Below are 23,997 nucleotides of genomic sequence, written 5' to 3' on the forward strand. Positions count from 1 at the left end.
GGAGCTAAAACGAGGTCTGAGGACCAATTATGAATGTGAGTTCATTTAAAGCGTACCGGTTAAAGTGAAAAGATAGCTCCCCACCCCGTGGAACAGAAAGTGAGGTGAGCGGGGGAGGGACGCCTCCCATGTGCATGAACTTATAAGCGAGTTGGAGGGGGGGAGCGGAAGAGAAAGCGGAGAAAACTGTTAAGAAAGACTTACCAAGGCGAGCTTGAGCATATAAGCACATATTCAGAGACTTTAAAAATATTTGCGAAAGGAAACAATCCTTAAAGATGGCGGGGAAGAGGACGGAAAAAGAGAAACTTTCAAAAGCGAACGGAACGGAGAGTCCAAGACCAGAAGGAACCAATGAGCTGGCAAAGACATTAGCGGAATCCATGCGCCCTCTGCTGGATTAGATGAGTAACCTAAGGGAGCAGCTGTCAACAATGAACCAATGCATCACCACCCAGCAAACACAGTTGAATGAGACGCTTAAAATGATGAATCAAACAGCTGAGAAGGTTAATGAAGTGGACGCCACTGCCGAAAAGGCGAAGAAGAAGGTACAAAAACTGGAAAAGAAGCAAATTTCCACAGAAGAACAGTTGCTGCATTTACAAATGGAAAAGGCTAATTTGATTCTTCGCTTCCAGGGCATTTCAGAGACTAAGGGAGAGAATCTAAAGGAAATGATGAGTGACATACTGGCCCCAGTGATGGATATGAAGGCGGAAACTTTACTGAGCGATACGGATGTGGCCTACAGGTCATATTCCGGATATATAAAGAAAAATAATCTGCCTGGGGAAATAGTGATAAGATTCTCGAAGAGGCATGTGAGGGATGCAATCCTGAAAGCGGCATCTGGATCACCCGTGAAAGTTGGAGACAAGACATTCCATTTGAAATAAGACAAAGGAGGAAGAAATACAAAGACCTAGTTCTTTTTCTTCAGACAAATGCAATTGGATACAGATGGTTAACTCCAGAAGACGTCACCTTCAAAATCAAGGACAAGAAAGAGAAGATTGACTCTGCGCAGAAAGCACGGGAATTTTTGAGAATCCAGTTGGGAGAGCCAGAGGAGGAAGAAAAAGAAGGGATGGACAGTAAGTCCAGTGGCGAGCTGGACTCAGAATCTTCCGGAGAGGACTCTCTATCAGAGAAAGGGGCAGCAGCCCCTAAAAGTCCTTATAAATTGCGGAAGAGACAGGGAAAGGGCAAATGAAGGCTGATGGACTCTGAATTGTGCCTTTGATAGTATTGAAACTAGATGTTGAGGGGTCTTATCTGTTAACAGTTAATTAAGTTTTGAAAGAGATAATATGATATCCTTCTAAACCCATTGACTACAATGAATTTACAAAGGTGTAACTATTTAGAATTGCATGACACTGTGTATAAACAACATTTAGGAGACATGAAAGTGAGGCCATTTTGCACTAAGTATTTGAATATGAATACCGTTCATGACATGAAATGCCATGAAATTAAAAGACGCCTGCTCCTTGGGAGGAAAGTGATGGCAAACCTAAACAGCATGATAAAAAGTAGAGACATCACCCTGCCGACAAAAGTCCGCATGGTCAAAGCAATGGTATTCCCAGTAGTCAGGTATGGCTGCGAGAGTTGGACTATAAGGAAGGCCGAGCGCCGAAGAATAGATTCTTTTGAACTATGGTGCTGGAGAAGACTCTTGAGAGTCCCTTGGACTGCAAGAAGATCAAATCAGTCAATCCTAAAAGAAATCAACCCTGACTGTTCCCTGGAAGGCCAGATAATGAAACTGAAGCTCAAATACTTTAGCCACCAAATGAGAAGGGAGCACTCACTGGAGAAGACCCTGATGCTGGGAAAGATTGAAGGTCAAAGAAGACGGGGACGGCAAAGGATGAGATGGTTAGACAGTGTCATAGATGCAACGAACATGAAATTGAGCAAACCTCAGAGGACGGCGGAAGACAGGAAGGCCTGGCGTGATCTGGTCCATGGGGTCGCGAAGAGTCAGACTCGACTGTGCAACTGAACAACAAAAAACCCGTTCCTTATAGCTTTACTGATCAAATGTATAACTGTCAGAAATATATAAAAGGTCTGTATATAGACTGTATTGTGTCACACTCTGTTACAACTAAAAAAATGAATGGGTCTTTACAGATGAGATGACAGGGTTCTGGGGAGGAAAGTGGGTTTGATTTTCTATGGTTCCCTTTGAGTTCTGTTGTACAAAGCCCATCTGGGACATGGTTGAATACGGCAAAATTAGCCAATTACTTCATAGTGGGTCACCAGTATCTTTCTGAACATGTTTCTTCTGCAATATATTATCCTTCCTTGACATCCCTCCCTTCACTAGGATGATGACGAGCGTTTTGCAATTATACCATTTGAGTCTAACATTTTATTTACTGTATTGCAATATTATTATTTTAAAGATATGCTTGGGACCTTAGAAGAAATCCTTCCAAGTCTCCAAGGTGATATTAAAGTATGGTTGATGACAAAAGAATCCATTTTGCCATGTGTTGACACCATTTTAGACAAGCTGGATGATGTCTCTGATGATCCCATACCAGATAATCTCCGTATTGCTAAGAGTCTAAAAGACCCTCTTCTCTACATATTTACTTCAGGAACAACAGGTACAACATTTGACAAAGTGACACGAGTTTGGAATGTACAGGCTATTAATTAAGGAGAAGGAAATGTTCTACTGTTAATGTTTACCGAGAGGCCTGTATTCTTGTGTATGTTTGTGTGGACTGAATGAGTGTACAGGGAAGGGAATAGAACCATGTCTATTGGTCTGATTATTGCATGCTCAGTATAACTTGTGAATTAGGGATGCCAGGCTCCAGGTAGAACCTGGGGATCCCCTGAAATTACAGCTCATCTCCAGACTACAGAGATCAATTCCTCTGGAGAAAATGGATGCTTTGGAGGGTGGACTCTGTGGCATTGTACTCCACTGGGGTCCCTCCCCTCCCCAGGCTCGCTCTCCAAATCTCCCGGGGTTTCCTAGCTTGGTTCTTGAAACCCTACCCCCCTATTCCCCACTAGTGGCCAGGGAGGACCTGGCAATTCTATTGTGAATAGAGTCTACAAATCATGCTGAACATTTATATAAGGGATGTTTGGCTAGTGGACATGTGGGTTGCCAGAACCCCTGGTTTGGCAAGGGTTACCTGCTTTTTGGGGGGTTCTACCCGCCACCTGGCCAACACCCACAGCCACCACTCTCCCTTCTCTCTTGAGAGAGAGGAGGGAGGGGGTGGCTAAGGGCCACACGCGCAATCTCCAGGTGGGCAGGGCCCTCTGGCTGTTGGACAGGCTGTGGGGCAGCCAGTGGGACAGGGCCCCATGCACCCGATCTCCCAGTGGCAATGCCGCTCAAAGATTGGATGCGCAGGGCCCTTGGCTGCAGGCACTTAAAGGGGCCCATTTAGGTGCACACAGCTGGTGGGACTGTCCCCGAGTGCCCGATCTCGAAGCGGCAATGTCACTGGGAGATTGGGCACGCGGGGTCCTGTCCCACCGGCTGTGCGCACTTAAAGGGACCCTCTAAGTTCTCACAGCCAGCGGGACTGGGTCTTGGAGCTGGGATGTCCCCATTGTGATGTCTTCATGTTGGATACACCCTGCCCCCTCTGGGAATGCCCCCCAAAGTCCCCCACTGGGGATGAAGATGGACCTGGCAACCCCTACTTCTACATGTACATTCATTCTTAATTTCCATACACTGCCATTTCATGGAAAGCACTGAAGTTGCAGACAGAAATAATTTGTTTCTAAGGATAACCTTACTGGCTCCTGCCTACTGCTTGACCTAGATAGCGGTGATTTTTCTTTCTTCAAAAGTCAGTGTTTTAATTATTAAATGAATAAATAATACCTTGCATAGTGCTTGGGTTTATTTTGGGCAAATCTTTTTAATAATGGGCTATGGTGTCATCAATATGCAAATTGATGCTAAATCTGTTGTTGTGTGGTCGGTCCAATTCTACCCCAGATGACCTGGAGCAGGTGCTTCAGGACGTGGCGGGCTGGCTTATACTGAGTCGATTGAAATTGAATCCAATGAAGACGGTGGTCCTGTGCCTGAGTTGGAGCCGGCCAGGAGTAGAGATCCCACTCCCGACCTTCGATGGGGCACCACTGGTGCCAGTGCCAAGGGTTAGGAGCTTAACATAAGAACATAAGAACATAAGAGACGCCAATGTTGGATCAGGCCAAAGGCCCATCCAGTCCAACACTCTGTGTCACACAGTGGCCAGAAATACCAGTGCCATCAGGAGGTCCAGCAGTGGGGCCAGGACATTAGAAGCCCTCCCACTGTTGACCCCCCCCAAGCACCAAGAAGACAGAGCATCACTTGCCCCAGAGCCCCTAGCTATACCTTGTGGCTAATAGCCACTGATGGACCTCTGCTCCATATGCTTATCTAATTCCCTTTTGAAGCCATCCATGCTTGTAGCACCCACCACTTCCTGTGGCAGTGAATTCCAAGTGTTAATCACTCTTTGGGTGAAGAAGTACTTCCTTTTATCCATTCTAACCCGACCGCTCAGCAAGTTCATGGAGTGCCCACAAGTTCTTGTATTGTGAGAAAGGGAGAAAAGTACCTCTTTCTTTACCTGCTCTTTCCCATGCATAATCTTATAAACCTCGATCATGTCACCCCTCAGTCGTCTTTTCTCCAAGCTAAAGAGCCCTAAGCGCTTTAACCTTTCCTCATAGGGAAAGTGTTCCAACCCTTTTATCATTCGAGTTGCCCTTTTCTGCACTTTTTCCAAAGCTATAATATCCTTTTTAAGGTGTGGTGACCAGAACTGCACACAGTATTCCAAATGAGGTCTCACCATTGATTTATATAGGGGCATTATTATATTGGCTGATCTGTTTTCAATACCCTTCCTAATAATCCCCAGCATAGCATTGGCCTTCTTTATTGCAGTCACACACTGTCTCGACATTTTCAGTGAGTTATCCACTACAACTCCAAGATCTCTCTCTTGCTCAGTCTCTGCCAGTTCAGACCCCATCAATGTGTATTTATATTTAGGATTTTTGGCTCCAATGTGCATCACCTTGCACTTGGCCACATTGAACCCCATTTGCCATGTTGACGCCCACTCGCCCATCCTTGACAGATCCCCTTGGAGTGCCTCACAATCCTCACTGGTTTTCACCACCCTGAACAACTTTGTATCATCCGCAAATTTAGCCACTTCACTGCTTACTCCCATCTCCAAATCATTAATGAACAAGTTAAAAAGCAGTGGACCAAGTACTGATCCCTGCGGTACCCCACTGCTTACCACCCTCCACTGAGAAAATTGCCCACCTACACTCACTCTCTGTTTTCTATGAACTAGCCAGTTTTTGATCCATAAAAGGACTTGTCCTTCTATCCCATGATTTTTGAGCTTACTTAGGAGCCTTTGATGAGGAACTTTATCAAAAGCTTTCTGGAAGTCAAGGTAAATAATATCTATTGGATCCCCCTTGTCCACATGTTTGTTCACCCCCTCAAAGAACACTAACAGGTTAGTGAGACAAGATCTTCCCTTACAGAAACCGTGCTGAGTCTGCCTCAATAGGTTTTGTTCATCTATGTGCCTACTAATTCTTTCCTTAATAATGGTTTCCACCAATTTACCCGGTATCGACGTCAGACTGACTGGCCTGTAATTTCCCGGATCTCCTCTGGAACCCTTTTTAAAGATGGGAGTGACATTAGCTACCTTCCAATCCTCAGGAATGGAGGCAGATTTTAAGGAAAGATTACATATCTTTGTCAGGAGATCTACAAGTTCACATTTGAGTTCTTTCAGAACTCTCGGATGTATGCCATCTGGGCCTGGTGATTTTTCAGTTTTTAAGTTGTCTATCAGTTTTAGGACCTCCTCTCTCATCACCTCAATCTGACTCAGGTCTTCCAACACCCCTCCTGAAATCAGTGGTTCTGGAGTGGGCAAGCACTTCTCATCTTCCACAGTGAAGACGGAGGCAAAAAATGCATTTAGCTTCTCAGCCATTTCCCTATCATCCTTCAATACTCCTTTTACCCCTTGGTCGTCCAAGGGCCCCACTGCCTCCCTGGCTGGTTTCCTGTTTCTAATGTATTTGAAGAAAGTTTTATTGTTGGTTTTTACGTTTTTTGCTATATGCTCCTCATATTCCCTTTTTGCCTGCCTGACCTCAGACTTGCATTTTATTTGCCATAGCCTGTGTTCCGTTTTATCAGCCTCACTGTGACTAGCTTTCCACTGCTTAAAGGAATTCTTTTTACTTTTTACAGCCTCCATTACTCTGTTTGTTAACCATGCAGGCTTTTTCCTATACCTGTTTGTGCCTTTCCTAACCTGCGGAATATATATTTTTTGAGCTTCTAGGATCGTAGTTTTAAATAGATCCCAAGCTTCCCCAATTGTTTTGACCCTTTCTACTTTTCCTTTCAGTTTCCTCCCCACGTGTCCCCTCATATCAGAGAAATTACCCCTTTTAAAGTTAAAAATGGTTGTGTGAGTCTTTTTGGCCAATTCTCTATTTGTACAAATGATGAACTCAACAACATTATGATCACTGTTTCCAAGCGGTGCAATCACTTTTACATCTCTCACCAGGTCTTGAGTGTTACTTAGGACCAAATCAAGGATCGCCTCTCCCCTGGTAGGTTCCGTGACCATCTGCTCCATAGCACAGTCATTTAGAGTGTCTAGAAACTCAATCTCTTTTTCCCGACTAGAACACATATTGACCCAATCAATGTGTGGGTAGTTAAAATCACCTATTATTACACAGTGTTTTTGTCTAGTTGCTATCTTTAAGGCATTCATCATTTTATAATCCTCCTCTATCTTTTGATCTGGTGGGCGATAACAAACTCCCAGTGTTAAGTTTCCTTTTGGCCCCCCTATTTCAACCCATAGAACTTCCAGAAGCGAATCCAATTCACTTAGCCTCTCAATCTTTCTAGACTTTATACCCTCTCTGACATACAGAGCTACCCCACCTCCAACCCTTAATGAGCTCCCGGATGACATCAGGGCCCTGCGGGACCTTTTACAGTTCCACAGGGCCTGTAAAACAGAGCCCTTCCACCAGGCTTTCGATTAGGAGCCGCCACTGTCGAATGAGCCACTGGAACATCTCACTACCCTGTGTTACACCGTTGGATTCTGCTTTCCACTATGGGATTGTATACTGAAGGCCACCATAATCTGTACTGTCCTTTTAGCACTTTATGATGGTATGTAGGTTGTTTTGTGTATTTTATTGTATTTATTGTATTTTAATGTCTGTATGCCACCTTGAGCCAGTTCGCCTGGCCAGGCGGGATACAAATTGAAAATAACAACAACAACAATAATAATAATGTAAAATCACTCCAAAACTCAGCTTCACAAGGTTTACATTCTCCTTTCTAGACATGTTATATGTATGTTATGAAACATTTCCTCTCTAAAAGGCTATTGTGGAAAAAGAAAATAGTATTAAGTTACTAACTAGCCTTTTAAGTTTGAAACAGATGGCTAAATTTATTGCCATTGGCACAGATGCTAAGAAGTTAAGACTGATTTTGTTGTTTGAAATACTTCTTATCAGAGTACAGAAAATAAGCACACTTTTACGAGGCTGAAGTTGGTTCTTTATTCCCAGTTCCTTATTCATTCCTTATCCGCGTCTTATTCATGAATTCATCCAAAAACACTGAGAAGAGTTTGAAAGCTCTGAACCCCAAAATAAGATTTGGACACCCAAACGTAATACACCCCCATGTTCGGCAAACTCTCCCCTTCGAGGGGACATATGCTGTGTCCCGGTCCAACAGTGCAGTTCTTGTGCCAGCTGCTCCAAAGTGCTGTGCCCCCAGGACAATCACACAAGGCGTCACTGGAGCCAAGCTGCACCCCAAAACAATCTTTGTACCACCTCAAATAACACATCACCATGCTCTGGAGACTATCCCTTGCAAGATGGCATCCAGTGGAGTCCGGTCCAAATACTGGCTCTGGAGCCACAGGCTTCTATTTCGGTTGTCCCCAAGAAACATGTATTTCAAAAAAAGGATCTGAATAAGGAACTGGTTTGACTATTTGCCCACTGCATCCTGGAATAAGGTTTGGACTGCCACATGTCATACACCTCCATGTTCAGTGAACTCACCCCTTCGAGGAGACATATGCTGTGTCCTGGTCCAAAGGGTGGTTCTTGTGTCAGCTGCTCCAAAGCGAGGTCCCCCAGGGAAGTCACACAGGCAAACAGTGGGGCCTGGCTATACCCCAAAACAATCTTTGGGCCACCCCAACTGAAACATCCCCATGCAAGAGACTGTCCCCTGCAAGATGATATACAGTGGTGCCCGGTCCAAACTCTGGTTCTGGTGCCATGAGCTTCTATTCAGAGTGCCTCCCAGAAGCCTGTATTTCAAAGAAGATCTGAATAGAGCCCTTTGTACCACAAATCAGGTTTGGACCCCCACACTTCATACACCTCCATGTTCAGTGGACAGTCTCTTTCCAGGGGACATATGCTGTGTCCTGGTCCAAAGCGTGGTTCTTGTGTCAGCAGCTCCAAAGTGTGGTTCCCCCAGAGCAATCACACAGACAGACACTGGGGCCAGGCTGCACCCCAAAACAATCTTTGGAGCTCCCCAACTGACATATCACCACACTCTGGAGACTGTCCCCTGCAAGATGACATACAGTGATGCCTGGTCCAAACACTGGTTCTGATGCCGCGAGCTTCTATTCAGAGTGCCTCCCAGAGGCCTGTATTTCAAAGAAGATTTGAATAAAGGGCCCTCTTGTTGCCATGTAAGGCACATATTGTGCTCTTATGGACAAAGTTCATAATAAAACCTGGACTGTGCAAGCAACGTGCAAATAGGGACTGAACTGTGTGGTGACCCGAAAAGGATGCCAACCAGACACAAACCCAGAAGTAGAAAGCTTTCCTGTATGCTGTGCCAATGGTTCTTGGAAGTTACCTGCCCTCTTGCCTGCTGTAAAATGGACCAGTCACTAGCCACATGAAGCACTGCAGACCAAGGAAGAAGACCAGAGACAAAGAAACCCAAACACCATTAGGTGTTTCTTCCAGCACACACAGGTAGCATTCCCCTCCCCCACAGAGCCTCACCTAGCTGAAAGGCGACATCCTCACAGAGCCTCACCTAGCTGAAAGGCGACAGACAGAAGACAATCACGGAATCTTCATGACAAAGACTCTGGCCACATGAGTCATAATCCCGTCAGGTGCTACTGCTCAGCCCGAAGTTAATAGATCTCAATATTGTCCACTCCCTTAATTTCCTCCCCCTAAACCCTGCTCCAATAGGATGTTTTTGGGACGGACTAGTAAGAGGTGGGCCAAGACATGTGACCAGCTTAGGCCACCCTCAGGAGACATGTGACTAGGACATGTGGCCAGCCTGGCCCAACCCCCCAATCCCCCCTCTTAAAAGGGGGCACCAAGCCATGTGGTCTCTCTCTTGCTCTCTCACTGCATCTAGCCCCTCCCTATCTCACTAACTCTGGATTAGCTACCCAATAGTCTATCCATGTGTCTTTGCTGGCCTAAGACACGACCCCATTCCCTTATAGTCTCCCTCATTTTTTTCAAAGGATTGTTCCATCCCGTCGTAGACAGGTAACTGTATTACCTCTCAACGAAACATCCTGCTAATGTGAAAGTGTTATCTTCCTCTATCTAAGTTTCTTAGAACTGTATAATTGTGAGTATGTTTGTGATATTGTATGCTTGTGAAGAATCTACAGTAAAGGAAATCATTTTATATTGAAACGTGCCTCTGAGTCTATTCCTGGTGAGCTGGGAAAAAGTGGGACCCCTGTATACACTGGTGCTTGCTCCCTTATTTTGCCTATTGCCCTTAATTTCCCCAAATATCAATCAGAATAAAGACAATTTGGCTAACACTCCGTACCCAAAATGAAGTTTGGACCCCCACACTTCATACACCCCCATGTTCAGCGGACTCACTCCTTTGAGGGGACATATATTGTTTCCTGGTCCAAAGCACGGTTCTTGTGCCAGCTGCTCCAAAGTGTGGTGCACCCAGGGCAGTCACACAGGCAGACACTGGAGCGAGGCTGCACCCCACAACAATCTTTGGACCACCCCAACTGACATCTCACCATGCTCTGGAAACTGTCCCCTGCAAGAAGACATGACCTTCTATTTGGAGTTCCTCCTAGAAGATTTGAATAAGGAAAGGTGCGAACCTTTTCCACTGCACAATTTTCCAATCTCAAACTACTCATCACTTTCAATAATACAGCATCTAATTTAAACATGCAGACTGGTATCAGAGTTTGCAACACACCCTGATGCCAACTTTGCTGCCACATACACCCAGACAACACACTCACTAAACCTAACAACATCAACTATGCCATCTCAGCAGTGCCAGATTTACGCATAAGCTAAATAAGCTACAGCTTAGGGCCTCGCAATCTGCTGGGGCCTCAAATAAAAACACAATATTAAAAATTATTTCAAATATTAAAAAGGCGTATATATTTTAAATTTTTCTGAGACCAGCTGATGTAATTTAAAACAGTAGGGGGCCTCTGGGTTTTGTATAGTTTAGGGCCTCAGCAAGTCTAAATCCGGCCCTGGCACCATCTCACTGACAACTGAGACACCCCCAGGATGTTATCTGTGACCCCTTGGAAGGAACCAGTGGCTAGGAACTGGAGGAAAACCAGCACCTTCTGCAGAACAGGGACAGTATGGGGGGCAGGAGCATGGCCCTGAAGTGTAGGTTCAAGCTTCTCAACAGGATCGCCACCCTGTCCAGGTAGAACAGGTCCAGGCAGGTGTTATCAGACAGCTGTGGCATCCTGCTGTGTTCTCAGTACTGCCTGGTAAGGTGCCTTCTCTGGTGTGTGTCTTTGCTGGCCTAAGACACGACCCCATTCCCTTATAGTCTCCCTCATTTTTTTCAAAGGATTGTTCCATCCCGTCGTAGACAGGTAACTGTATTACCTCTCAACGAAACATCCTGCTAATGTGAAAGTGTTATCTTCCTCTATCTAAGTTTCTTAGAACTGTATAATTGTGAGTATGTTTGTGATATTGTATGCTTGTGAAGAATCTACAGTAAAGGAAATCATTTTATATTGAAACGTGCCTCTGAGTCTATTCCTGGTGAGCTGGGAAAAAGTGGGACCCCTGTTTACACTGGTGCTTGCTCCCTTATTTTGCCTATTGCCCTTAATTTCCCCAAATATCAATCAGAATCAAGACAATTTGGCTAACACTCCGTACCCAAAATGAAGTTTGGACCCCCACACTTCATACACCCCCATGTTCAGCGGACTCACTCCTTTGAGGGGACATATATTGTGTCCTGGTCCAAAGCACGGTTCTTGTGCCAGCTGCTCCAAAGTGTGGTGCACCCAGGGCGGTCACACAGGCAGACACTGGAGCGAGGCTGCACCCCACAACAATCTTTGGACCACCCCAACTGACATCTCACCATGCTCTGGAAACTGTCCCCTGCAAGAAGACATGACCTTCTATTTGGAGTTCCTCCTAGAAGATTTGAATAAGGAAAGGTGCGAACCTTTTCCACTGCACAATTTTCCAATCTCAAACTACTCATCACTTTCAATAATACAGCATCTAATTTAAACATGCAGACTGGTATCAGAGTTTGCAACACACCCTGATGCCAACTTTGCTGCCACATACACCCAGACAACACACTCACTAAACCTAACAACATCAACTATGCCATCTCAGGCTTATTCACCTGCTCATCTTCTAACATTGTATTTGTCATCAAATGTCAACAATGCCCTTCAGTTCTCTATATAGGAGAAACAGGTCAAACCCTACACCAAAGGATAAATGGATACAAATCTGACCTCAAGAGCCACAAAACTGAGAAACCTGTAGGAGAACATTTCAACCTCCCAGGGCACTCCACAGGGGACCTCAGAGTAGCTAAATAAAACAGCTACTTTGAGGTCCCCCACCGAGTCCCCTGGGAGTTTGAAATGTTCTCCTACAGGTTTCTCAGTGTTGTGGCTCTTGAGGTCAGATTTGTATCCATTTATCCTTTGGTGTAGGGTTTGACCAGTTTCTCCTATGTAGAGAACTGAAGGGCACTGTTGGCACTTAATGGCATATACAGTGTTAGAAGATGAGCAGGTGAATAAGCCTGAGGTGGTGTAGTTGATGTTGTTAGATCCAGTGACTGTGTTGTCCGGGTGAATGTGGCAGCAAAGTTGGCATCTGGGTTTGTTGAAAGCTCTGATACTAGTCTGCATGTTTAAATAAGATGCTGTATTATTGTGGGTGGGGAGTTGTTTGAGATTGGGGGGCCCGAACACCTTCCATCAAAAATTCTGTTAAGAAACGCATCACTGCTTTGCAAATGTATAAAACTGGGAAACGAAATGTATGATCTTTTCCTTCCATGCTCTAGTCGTGATTTAAATTGCTTCTCCCACCTTAAAGCTGTAATTGCCTCTGCACAAGCAAAAAGATGGTTACAAGTTGAATACATGCCTTTGTCCTTTTGCAGATTTAATTGCAGATCTAATTGCAAATTCTCTCTGTGTGGGAAAGCTGCTTAAATCATGGGGGGGGGGGAGAGCATGGGAAGAAAGAGGTAAACACCCTCCCACATGACACTTCCTTGAACTTCAGAGAGGCTGAACAGAGTTTTTAAAAGAGATAGATCTAATGTTGCCAGGTCTGGATTGGGAAATACCTGGAGACTTTGGGGGTAGAACCTGAGGAGGGCAGGGTTTTGGGAAGGGGGGGACTTTGGAAGTGGGGTATAAATTCATTGAGCCTACTTTCCAAAGAGGCTGTTTTCTCCAGGTGAACTGATCTCTGTTACCTGGAGATCAGTTGTAATCCTGGAAGATCTCCAGCCCTCACCTGGAGGTTGGCAACCCTAGAGGGATCCTAATTATGGATCTCTTGCTTCACATGTAGGTTGTCCCTCAGTGGAGTTCACCTTCAGCCTCACTATGAGCCTGACTTCCTGCCACCATCACAATTCAATGCATACCAACAAATCAAGTTCTAGGTCAGCCATCTGCCTCACCCCTCCCCCATGCTTCAGGTGAGCTTTCTGCTATTAACTGCATGCACATATCCATTCATTGGTTGACACATTAAATAATAAAAGGCATTTTTTTACAGTGCAGAATTGCTTAGGAGATTTGGGGGAGATGATATTTTGAGCGTCAGCCATTCAGGATTATCCACTGCCAACTTCATACAACTATTTTTTCAGAGCTCAACCCTGAAGAGGTCTATTTTAATTGGTGACGATTCTTCCAAATCAGCCTCACTGCTTAAGTAATATTATATCTATCTTCATCCTTTAGATACTTTTTATGCCAGCATTATGCGTTGTGTTGGTTTGTTTTACAGCTTGGCAATGAGCAGTCTGGGAAATGTTCCCTGACAGCATTTCTGCATTAATTTCACTGCTGAATTGTGCTGCCATCAGAACAGAGCTGCCTCTTGCTCATTATGTTCACTGAAAGGAATGCAGGAGAACACACACAGCGCTATATTTCAATGGAATGTATCCAACCACAAATTAAAAAGACTTGTCAAGGTGGGCAGCTGTGCTGGTCTGAAGCATTACAACAAATTTTGAGTCCAGTGGGGCACCTTTAAGACCAACAAAAGTTTAGTCAAGGTATGAGCTTTTGTGTACATTGTTTGAATCACAGATACATTGAAATGGAAGTAAACAGTTCATAGACATAGGCAGATTCCTCCACATAGGTGAGCAGCAAGCTAATGAAGATGTTTTTGACATATGCAAACACTAAACAGCAATAAGAAACTAAGGTCATACGGTCATCATTGTTTGAATTAGGGGGAGACAGTAAAGCAATAAATATGTCAAAATAGGAAATAGATGTGTAGAAGTATCCTTTTAAGAGTAATAAACTGGGACTCTGTTACATTCCATTAATCTCCTTTCAAGCATGGAGTTAACTGACAACATCCTTTTCTTAATGGTGGGGTGCAGTGTTACGTCAGAGAAATACATTCCATTATTCATTGTGTTACATTCACTATTCCAATATACTAGTTCAAAAAAGAAATACACTAAAATACAGAGGATGCATAGCCCTTCTTGGTGAGAATACATATATAAGGGCTGAATGAGTTTCCTGTTAAGTCCTGGGAAGGTTTTTGTTTGTTCTTGAAGTTCCTTTCCAATAAAACAGCTACTTTGAGGTCACCTGTTGAATATCGTGGAAGGCTGAAGTGTTTCTCAGTCTTGTGATTCCTGATGTCAGATTTGTGTCCATTTATCTTCTGGCATAGGGTTTGTCCTGTTTGCCCTATGTAGGGAACAGGAGGGCATGGTTGGCATTTAATGTCATATACAGTGTTAAAAGATGAGCAAGTGAATGGGCCTGTGATGGTGTAGCTGATGTTGTTAGGTCCAGTGATTATGTATATCCAGACAACAGTTAATTACTCTTAGAAGGATACTTTTATGTGTCTATCTCATATTTTGACATACTTATTACTTTACTGTTCCCTCCCCAATTAAATCCAAACAAATGGTGACCATATGAACTTAGCTAGTTATTGCTGTTTAGTCTTTGCATATGTCAAAACACCTTCATTAAGTTGTATGCTAATTTGCTGTTCACCTATGTAGAGGCATCTGCCTATATATATGAACTGTTAACTTCCGTTTCAATGTATCGGAGGAAGTGTGTGTGCACAAGAAAGCTCATACCTTGAATAAACTTTTGTTGGTCTTAAAGGTGCCACTGGACTCAAAATATGTTCCAAAAAGACTTACGTTTCTGGAAGAGGAGGTAAGAATTCACTCCTCCCACTGCAGCTGTGATCCCTATGCTGTTCTTGAGGGTCTGCTGGTCCCCCAGCTGGAGTGGATTGGAAAGCTAAAATAGCCCTGGAGCAAGCCAAATGGAGTGGCCCCTGGAGTGCTGAAAACCAGTGTTAGAAGGCTACTCAGCTAAGCACCATTAAAAATGGGCTCATGTATTGTTCTCTGTCACACAAGATGCGGCAATGGTTGAGCTGAAGTCAGTTATCACTGCTGCTAAAGGATCTGAGCCAAACAGTCCATGAGGTTTGTTGGGGATTGGCTCTGTTTGCTTCTGGCCAGCAGTGGCCTTGTTGAGTAGCAGCCCAGCAGGAGATTTCCTGGAAGTTAGTAAATGGTCAGTCAGCCCCTGTTCCCTAGGAACAAAATTACAGGGGGTTAGTGGGTTGCAGCAAGAAGAGAAAGCAGGAAAGTCCCACTTTTAAAAATCTCCAGATGCACCATTGTTTCTTAAAATGGACTTTGGAGGAGAGGGGCCACAAGTTTTCTGTGCCATCTGGCTGATATGAAAATGGAGCTTTCTCAGTTCTCTAGAAATGAAAGCAGGGACTTTCCACCTAAGTATGGCATGGAACTGGCTTTGAACTTGATCAAAAGGTGTAAAGCTGCTGCATTTCTCCGTTAACTAGCTTACAGATCACTTCACAACCGTAGACAGGAAATGTTCTGATCAGTTGCTGAGATCCAGTAGCTCAGCCCTTGGTACGCTGACTGGTTGAGTGAACAAAGATTGTATGCTAATGCAGTCATTGTTATTCAGCTAGTTTTTCCAGTTCCCTTCCTACCCCACTGAGCTTGCTATGTCAAAGTTATTAATACAAAAATGAAGTTTCTTGCTGTCTCTTGTGCAAAGCCCTTTCCAAACAAGGGATGTGATTGATAGAATTTGGGTCAGGGCCTTATGAGTTGTGGTCTTATAGACCTGGCAGCCTTTTAAGACATGACCTTGTAGGCCATGTATACACAATGAAAGGATTGGCTTGGATCCAGTGGCAAGGTCTCCAAGGAACAGCATTTCAGGTACCATTTTGGACTGCAATGGAAGGGGGAGGTGGGAAAGTACTGTTCTGTAGGTGGAAATCCTCCACTGGATCCAAGCCAATTTTCTTAAATTTAAAGAGTAGATTATAAAGGTTGGCTATTCCATAATAACCCTGAACTATAAAGCACATTAAACACATTAATTTACACGGATGACATTGTCTATGGATACACATATGTGAAAAGCTAGCCACTGATACCAATAATTAATCAGTTTTAACCTTTTAGTGTATGTGTGTGTGTGTCTGTTCTATTTCAGGTTTGCCGAAGGCAGCAGTTATCAGTCACATGCAGGTCCTAAAAGGTGCTGCTGGATTATGGGCATTTGGTGCAACTCCTGATGACATCATTTATGTAACTCTCCCTCTTTACCACAGTGCAGCTTCTCTCCTTGGTATTGGTGGATGTGTTGAATTGGGTAGGATGAACAATCTTTTAATAATATTGACGGAAAGTGTATGTTGTGGAATTGCATTGTGGCAGATGAAACAGTGTAACAGGCTATATAGTTATATTCTCTGTTAGATTAGTTAGCATGAGTGTTAAAAATTCTAATTACCACAGAACAAAGATATAACCCATAGTAGCCGAAAGCCACCTTTCAGATCTACTTATGTTCTCTTCTGAAGGACTTGCTATACATTAGACAAGCTGGATAATTCTCATAAACAAAACAGTCTTGTAACTTAGGGACAGTGGTTTCATAGAAGAAAAAGAATGGTATAGATTTATACTGTAGCATGGAGTTAGATGTTTTAAGATGTATTTAAATATTATAAATCTTTTTTAGTATTTAAAACTATTGCATAACAGTAAACCCAAATTCAAATATATTAATCGTCCAAGTGTTACTTTATTTTTTTAAGGTGCAACATGTATTCTAAGGAAGAAATTTTCAGCCAGTCAATTCTGGAGTGATTGCAAAAAATATGATGTTACTGTTATTCAATACATTGGGGAACTGTGTCGTTACCTCTGCAAACAACCTGTGGTAAGTTCAAACAAAATAATATTTCATATAGAATTGTGGGTTGTTGTTTTTGCAAAACTACAAATATATGTAATTTCTGCAGTGTCATTAAAAAGTGGGTATGAGTGTTTATTAAAAAGCAGCATTTTGTCATACTCCGGTTCTCCAAAGTAAGCTTCTTCATGAGAACCTTTGATATGAACCGGAACTTGTGTTTTGGTAGCCATAACAGCTCTTCAGAATATTCAATTTTACAATCCAAAAGATTGGGAAAGTTTTATTTGGGGTTCTTGGACATTCATAAACAACATTCCTATGTTTTATGAGTTCCTGGCAGTCTAAGAACATACTGCACACTGCTGTTTGTTGTACTGGAGAAGCCAATTCATGGCAGGAGTGGACTGCAATTACATGATGTAAAACAGTCATTCGGAGGGAAGGCACTATGGTATAGCCCAGTCTCACCAGATCTCGGAAGCTAAGCAGGGTCGGTTCTTGGAAGGGAGACCACCAAGGAAGACTCTGCGGAGGAAGGCAACGGCCAGCCACCTCTGCTTCTCACTTGCCTTGAAAGCCCCTTGCTGGGGTCACCATAAGTCAGCTGTGACTTTCAGTCGTGCTCCCTATGATCTACCCTATGGACCTTTCTTGGATTTATTACCTGAAACTCTTCCTGGATTCCCTTCTCTGACCCTTGAATCGGTATGGATCCAAGGTCTGGCTGGCAGCCCCATAACCAGGAATTTTTTCAGGAGGGGGCATCAGGGGGGTGCTAATCAAATCAAATCAAATCCTTCAGCTTTTCCTTCGCTCTCCACCGGGGTCCAGTGCAGCAGCCCCAAGAGCAGCAGCATTTGCTGGGTCCCTCAGCCCAGCACGACCTGGAGCCACCAGCTGGGAAGGAGGGAGAGGACGTTAAGGGCTTCTTCACTCATTTGCACTCCTTTCCCCTTCAGCTGCAGGGACCTGCCAGCAACCAGGCTCAGAATAGCCCAGTCAGAAAGAGGTGGGTGGGTTTCTGCCTCCCCCCTCCCCAGCAGCTTTTCCAGGCAAAAAACATGGCAGGGATAGGGAATTATTTTGCCACTTTTGCTGCTCGGGGTGGGGCAGATGCTGACAAGGCTGAGCTGTGGTCAGGCAGGCAGGTCTTCTGAGCACCAGGAGGGAGAAGAAGCCTGTGAGCTTGGCTGGCTGGAGGGCAGGCAGGGCTGTCTGTCACCTTAGGCTTCGGCTGGCAGTTGAGCGCTCTGTCTCTTTTGTGGGTCTCGGCTGGGAGCTCCAGCCTGTGCCTGCTCTGTGCCTGTCCTTGTCAAGGATCTTGCCACTCTGGCCCCAACGAGCAGCGAGGGAGGGAAGAGGCAATTGGCGTTGCAAGCAGGAGCCAGTGCCCATGCCCTAGCAGTCCGGGCTCTGCAGCAGGGCTTGAGGGTGCTTGGCTTTTCTTGGAGTGCATGGGGAGCCTGCGGGGGGGGGGTGCTGCCATCCCGGGTACTGTGTGGGGAGGAGAAAAGGAAGGGGAGAGTCTTTAGTTTCATTTCCTAGCCAAAAGACGTTCTTGTTTTTGTTAGCCTTTCTTCTTGACGCAGAAGGGAAAACCACCTGGGGGTGAACTAAAATTGAGGTGGGGGAGATTGAGGGGCGCCGGAAATTCAATAGGGGGTGCTAGAAATTCGATGGTGGTACTGCCCCATGTGCCCCACCACTGGCTACAGCCCTGCTGGGTGGATATTTGGACTCTATAGTATAAGCCATCCCAGACAGCATCCCAATGTAGAAAGGGATAAGTAAAAATCTCCTTCTACCCTCCTTGCTGTTTTTCCTTCTTCTTCTTCTTCTCCTTCTCTTTAGCCCCCTTTACTCTCTGAGATATATAGGGTCAGTAAGTATTGTGTGAATGCTGCAGTACAGAGCAAGTAGATGTGGACTGTTTAGTATTCTTGTGTATTGTTATATATGTGAAAATTATTATTGCATGCTTTTACCTTGGTTTCTCTCAATAAACTTTTAATTATTCTGCTGAATTCTTGTATCTGTCTTCAATTAAAGTTCACATAAGAGTCCCTTCACTTTGTGAAAAGCTCCTTAAAATAGTGTGTTGGTTTCTGTGCAGGTTTTTTGAGTTTTAAAACCTAAACTAGCAACTTCTGCTGGGACAAGAAGTAAGAGATGGCAGAGAAGCAGTTTGTTTCCTGTGTCTGGCTATTTTGTGTGACTGAGTCTGATAACTGGGCTCATTCACACAAGAAACATGTCACACTGACATACGTATAGACCATACCAGATATCAGTGGCTGGCTCTGTCTGCATTTCTTGATTTGTGTAGTGGCCATGTTGCCCAGTTGCTGTCATTTTATATGACTTCCAGGGTATTATTAAGGTGCCTTCAGGGTATTTCCAGAACACATCATGATGCTTGCAAATCTGCAACTTGGCTGTGCAGTCCTGTTTCCGGACTCTACTTACTTCATCCCAAGTTTTTCTCTTTGGGTCTAACTTCAACCTATCTCCTGCTGCAAGATGTGTTTGAACTGTTCTGGATCACTTTACACCAGACTTTAGCAACTATGAAGGCTGGAAACACTGCAGCAGATATTTTGAAATAATCTGCCTCCCTGTGTGAGATATTTAGAATCAACAAAAAATTTTTTTGTCCATGAAAAGTAAAAAAATGGAAACAAAGTTTACCTGCATGCTAAATTGGTCACTAGAGAGTTTCAATTTTTGTAGGCTATGAATGCACCATTCAGTCTGAGTTGGGTAATTTCCCCTCCCTTTGTTCATTACTGAACAAAAGGTTGTAATAAAAGTCTCTTTGTTTCTGTGTTTAGTCTGGTGTTACCAAGATTTACATTTGAATACCAAAGTACTCAGTGAGCTCAGTAAGGGGAACTGAAGGGGGCCGGCTAACATATTAATTTGAGTTTCAATGAAGCAAGCAATCCTTAATAAAGTAAACTTCAAATGGAGTCTATTTTAGTTGTAAATAAGCAGAAGTATGTAGTTAGAGCAGATTATTTCAAAATAGCTGCTGCAGTGTTTCCAGCCCTCACAGTTTACAGAATCACAGTTGCTGAAGTCTGGTGTAAAGTGATCCAGAACAATTCAAACACATCTTGCGGCAGGAGATATGTTGAAGTTAGGACCAAAGAGAAAGGGCTTACCAGTTTCCACAATGATAGCCTGATTCAGGTATAGTTGGTTGTGATTACTGCACTTGATCTTAGCCAAAAGGTCAACAAGCAATAGAAGAAGCTGCGATTACATACTGTTACAAACAGGTTTGTCTCAACTGTTTTTAGCTTCATTATTTTAAGTGGAATTTAGCAACATGAAGCTTTAGCTGAATCAGGGCTCATGAGTTTTTAAAGACATTTTCAGAACTATTAACTGTTCATTATAATCAAAACTGCATTGCTGCCATGAACTAAATCAGACCATTATTTCTATGCCACCTGTTCAGAGTCATGCTTAAAATAGCAATCATAGCTCCCTATACCTCAATACTGTTTGCTTGGTATGTCTTGATACTTAACCCATTTTCATTTAAAAACAGCATCAGGAAAGCCCATTTTGGATCAAGATCATGGCATGGCAGGGAAAGTTCCTTCTCCTTCAACCATTTTCTAGATCTGTCTATCCATCAGCTCCCAATTAGGGGGGAAAGTCTGGCAACACATCTATATATCTAATAGCCAAGTTGCCCCCTCCATGCGGATATCTAAATCCGCACATCGGGGGCACTTGGGGGGCAAAGAGATTTTCCTGCATACTTGGAGCAGTCCTCAGGTGTGCAGAAAAATCTAAAAAGTTGAAAAAACTATACGGGGGATACTTAAATCCCCCCAAAAGTAAAAGAGCGTTTCCTGCGCATGCGCAGAGAATGCCCTGGCAACTGTCTCGCTGCTGCCGCCGCCACCAAGGGGAGAGAAGGCTAGGTGGGCCGGCTGTGAGCCGCTCTGGCCTCACCACTGCCAGTGCCGGGGGGAGGGGAGGAGGGAGAAGGCTTGGCAGGCCTCAGGCCTCACTGCCACTGTGGGGAAGGAGGAGAGAGAAGGCTTGGTGGGCCTCACTGCCGCCGGTGTTGGGGGAAGGGGGAGAAGTCTTGGCAGACCTCAGGCCTCACCGCCGTTGGGGGGGGAAGGGGGAAGGCTTGGCGGGCCTGATGGGTTCGCCTGCTGGGCTCACCTGCTGCCGCTTCCTCCTCCTGCGAAGCTCCTCCTGCTTCTGCAGGCCGGGAGCTGTGGGGAATACTCCCTCCCCCATAAGTATTGCAGGTCCCCCTTCTTGTCTTCTCTAATACAGATACTTGATACTCATGAAGGCCAGTTTCTCTGCAGCTGTATGGGGAAATAATTAAATTGCCCTATTCCAGCATTCAGTTCAAGTCACCCCTCCTGCCCCCCACTTGTTTTAAATGAAGTAGAAGATATTAGCTCTGATTTCTTGTGATATGATCTCTTGTGTTTCATACAGACAATGCATACCATCCTTTTAATTGAAGTTGCCAGGAATTTGACCTAGAACACTCTGCCTGCATAGAATGTGTCTGTGTCTGAGTATGATTCCTTTCCACTGAAATACTTTAAGAACCAGGCTTTATGTCTTTACATGCAGCCAAGCTTGTCTTGAATGCCCAAAAAATGAATTGTTGGTGAAGTGAATGAAGTCCACCTGTACTGAGACACAGAATGAAGCTTTATATGCAAATTCAGCTGTAATGCAATATTATGAAAATAGACCTACATTTTACAGCTTATACAGCTGTTTTTATGAGACCTCAAAGTGATATAATAAAAGCATCCTTGCCTTTTCTGTGTATGCATGCATCTTTTTGTCCGAATATCACCAGTGATCAAACAGGTTTTGCTGATTTTTAAAGTACTACAACCTGCAACATTTGTTTTACTAGAAACAAAAATTGAATGACGATACACAGAACAACCAATAATGTCCCTGTCATATCCAGTCCAACACTATGAAATAAACTATTTTCTCTCTCTCTAACTTTACCTGTTAGGCGGTAGAGCTCCTCAGATTTGAATATGGGTGGATGGAAGAGCAGAGCATAATGCAGGATGAGGCTCTGGTTCCTGTTCTGTAATTATAGCAAGATGGATACTCAGAGAAGGCTGGAAGGGGAAATAAAGAAGTGATGGGTTCATTTTAACTATTTGCTCTTTTAAAATTCCTTACAGAAAGAAGGAGAAAAACATCACAAAGTTCGCCTCGCAGTTGGAAATGGAATAAGGTCTGATGTCTGGAAAGAATTTTTGCTCCGGTTCGGTGACATTAAGATATGTGAACTGTATGGTGCAACTGAAGGAACAATTTGTTTCATGAATCACACAGGCAAAGTGGGATCTGTGGGCCGAACCAATTTCTTTTATCAGGTAACTACTTATATTTAGAGGAGTGCCATATTACCTACATAGTTCAGCCAGCAAATTTGGTGTGACTCCCTCAAAGGGAAACTATAACAAATCAAGCTCTGAACCTTCTAAACTGCTAGTGCAGTGGTCTTCAACCCACGGGTTGGGACCCTCAGGCGGGTTGCAAACCTCCATGATGTCATGTTTGTTGATTTTGTTGTATTGTGGAGAGGAGTAAGATGAGATCACTCAGCAGTGGAGAAGATTTTTTATTTATTTTTTTAGCGCAAGCAGGTTCAGAGACACCACCCGTTGCCCTCTCTCTCTTACTCTAGCCTGCTCTGGACATTCCCTGTCCTGGACATTCCTCTCATTCTCCATTTGTGCTTGCAGCACAAAAACACACACTCCCTCCCCAGAAGTGAGGTTGCATATTTGACTCCTTCTCTTCCTCTGAGTCTCAGTAGATCCCATGCTGCCAACTGGGTATTAAAGGTGGGTTCTGCATCTGAAGATTAGTGGTGTGCATTCAGTTCTTTGTGAGCTGAAAAAATAGCCAGAAAATACCTTATGGGTGTTTATCAGCTAGTCTTTCAGCCGGATATAGAGGGGGGTGTATTTTCCATTTCTGAGCATATCTAATCCTGGATAATCCCGGAAAAAAGGGGATTATCTGGGAAAACAGGATAGTTGCAATTAAATGAGTGCACTCCCTTTAAATGCCTTTCTGGGTGAAGTTGCAGTTTCAGGAACACATTTAAAGGGACCACAACAAATCCCTTTGGCTCCATTATAGCCTATGGGGACAATTATAGTCAATGATCCCCATAAACTATAATGGAGAATCTGTCCAGGGGTATTACCCAGGCATCTGGGAGAAGGGCTTTTTTGAGGTAGAGGCACCAAATTTTCAGCATAGCTTCTGGAGCCTCTACTCAAAAGACCCCCCAAATTTCAAAAATATTGGACCAAGGAGTCCAAATCTACAGGCCCCTCCAAAAGGTTACCCATCCTTTCTTATTTTCAATGGAGGTAGAAAAATAGCAAAAAAGCAGGGACTGATGTCAAACCAGAGAGTCTTTGCAGTAGAAACTGAAGGCGGGTGGCATTTTTGTACCAATGCCAGCTCAAGAAATCCAAGCAAGGGGGTTTGCAAGGCTAGCACAGCCAGTGCATGTACAGAGTGCCCAGCAGAACTGGGGCATATATAAAGTGCCTAGCAGAACCAATGCCACTGTGGCAATGTCAGCTCAACAAATCTGTAAGCAGCAGATCAGTCAGAGCCTGCTAATGAGGGGGAGGGGCCCACAAGAGCAGGGGAGGCATTTAACAGAGGTGAGAGGACAGCTGGGGGGGCAGACTGATGGGAGCAAGGAGTGAACTCTGGAGGAAGAAGGAGGAAGAGGGACGGCACAGAGGAGGGGGAAGAGAACCCACCTTGGAGGAAGAGATGCCAGCAGAGAGGGACTGAGACAGCAAATGGATAATGACAAAGACCAGGGCATTTTTGTAGAAAAAGCCCATCAGGAACTCATTAGCATAATAGGCCACACCCAACAGCAGAAATGCATTAGCATATTATGCCACACCCCAGACAATGCAGCTCATTAGCATATTAGACAACACCCCCATGCCTTCCCTTGGCTTGCCTGGGTGCCCCACAGCCCTTGGACAACCCCTGGCCCGCCCACCTCGGAGTCACCGGGAGGGGGTCACTCTCCAGGCCTTCCCTCTGTAGCCATGCACGCAGAGGT

General features: G+C 44.3%; 1 protein-coding gene across 1 annotated transcript in view; it reads left to right on the forward strand.

Moving 5' to 3' along the window:
* Positions 1–23,997, forward strand: part of SLC27A6 (solute carrier family 27 (fatty acid transporter), member 6) — a 57,927-nt gene that overhangs the window by 8,696 nt on the left and 25,234 nt on the right. Inside the window, exons 2-5 of the mRNA XM_015418222.1 lie at positions 2,424–2,630; positions 16,164–16,322; positions 16,771–16,895; positions 22,070–22,264. Coding sequence (XP_015273708.1) covers positions 2,424–2,630; positions 16,164–16,322; positions 16,771–16,895; positions 22,070–22,264 — 686 coding nt within the window. The remainder of the gene's footprint in view (positions 1–2,423; positions 2,631–16,163; positions 16,323–16,770; positions 16,896–22,069; positions 22,265–23,997) is intronic.

The sequence above is a fragment of the Gekko japonicus genome, unplaced genomic scaffold (genome assembly GCF_001447785.1).
Source record: "Gekko japonicus isolate JY-2015 unplaced genomic scaffold, Gekko_japonicus_V1.1 scaffold2879, whole genome shotgun sequence".
Classification (NCBI taxonomy): domain Eukaryota; kingdom Metazoa; phylum Chordata; class Lepidosauria; order Squamata; family Gekkonidae; genus Gekko; species Gekko japonicus.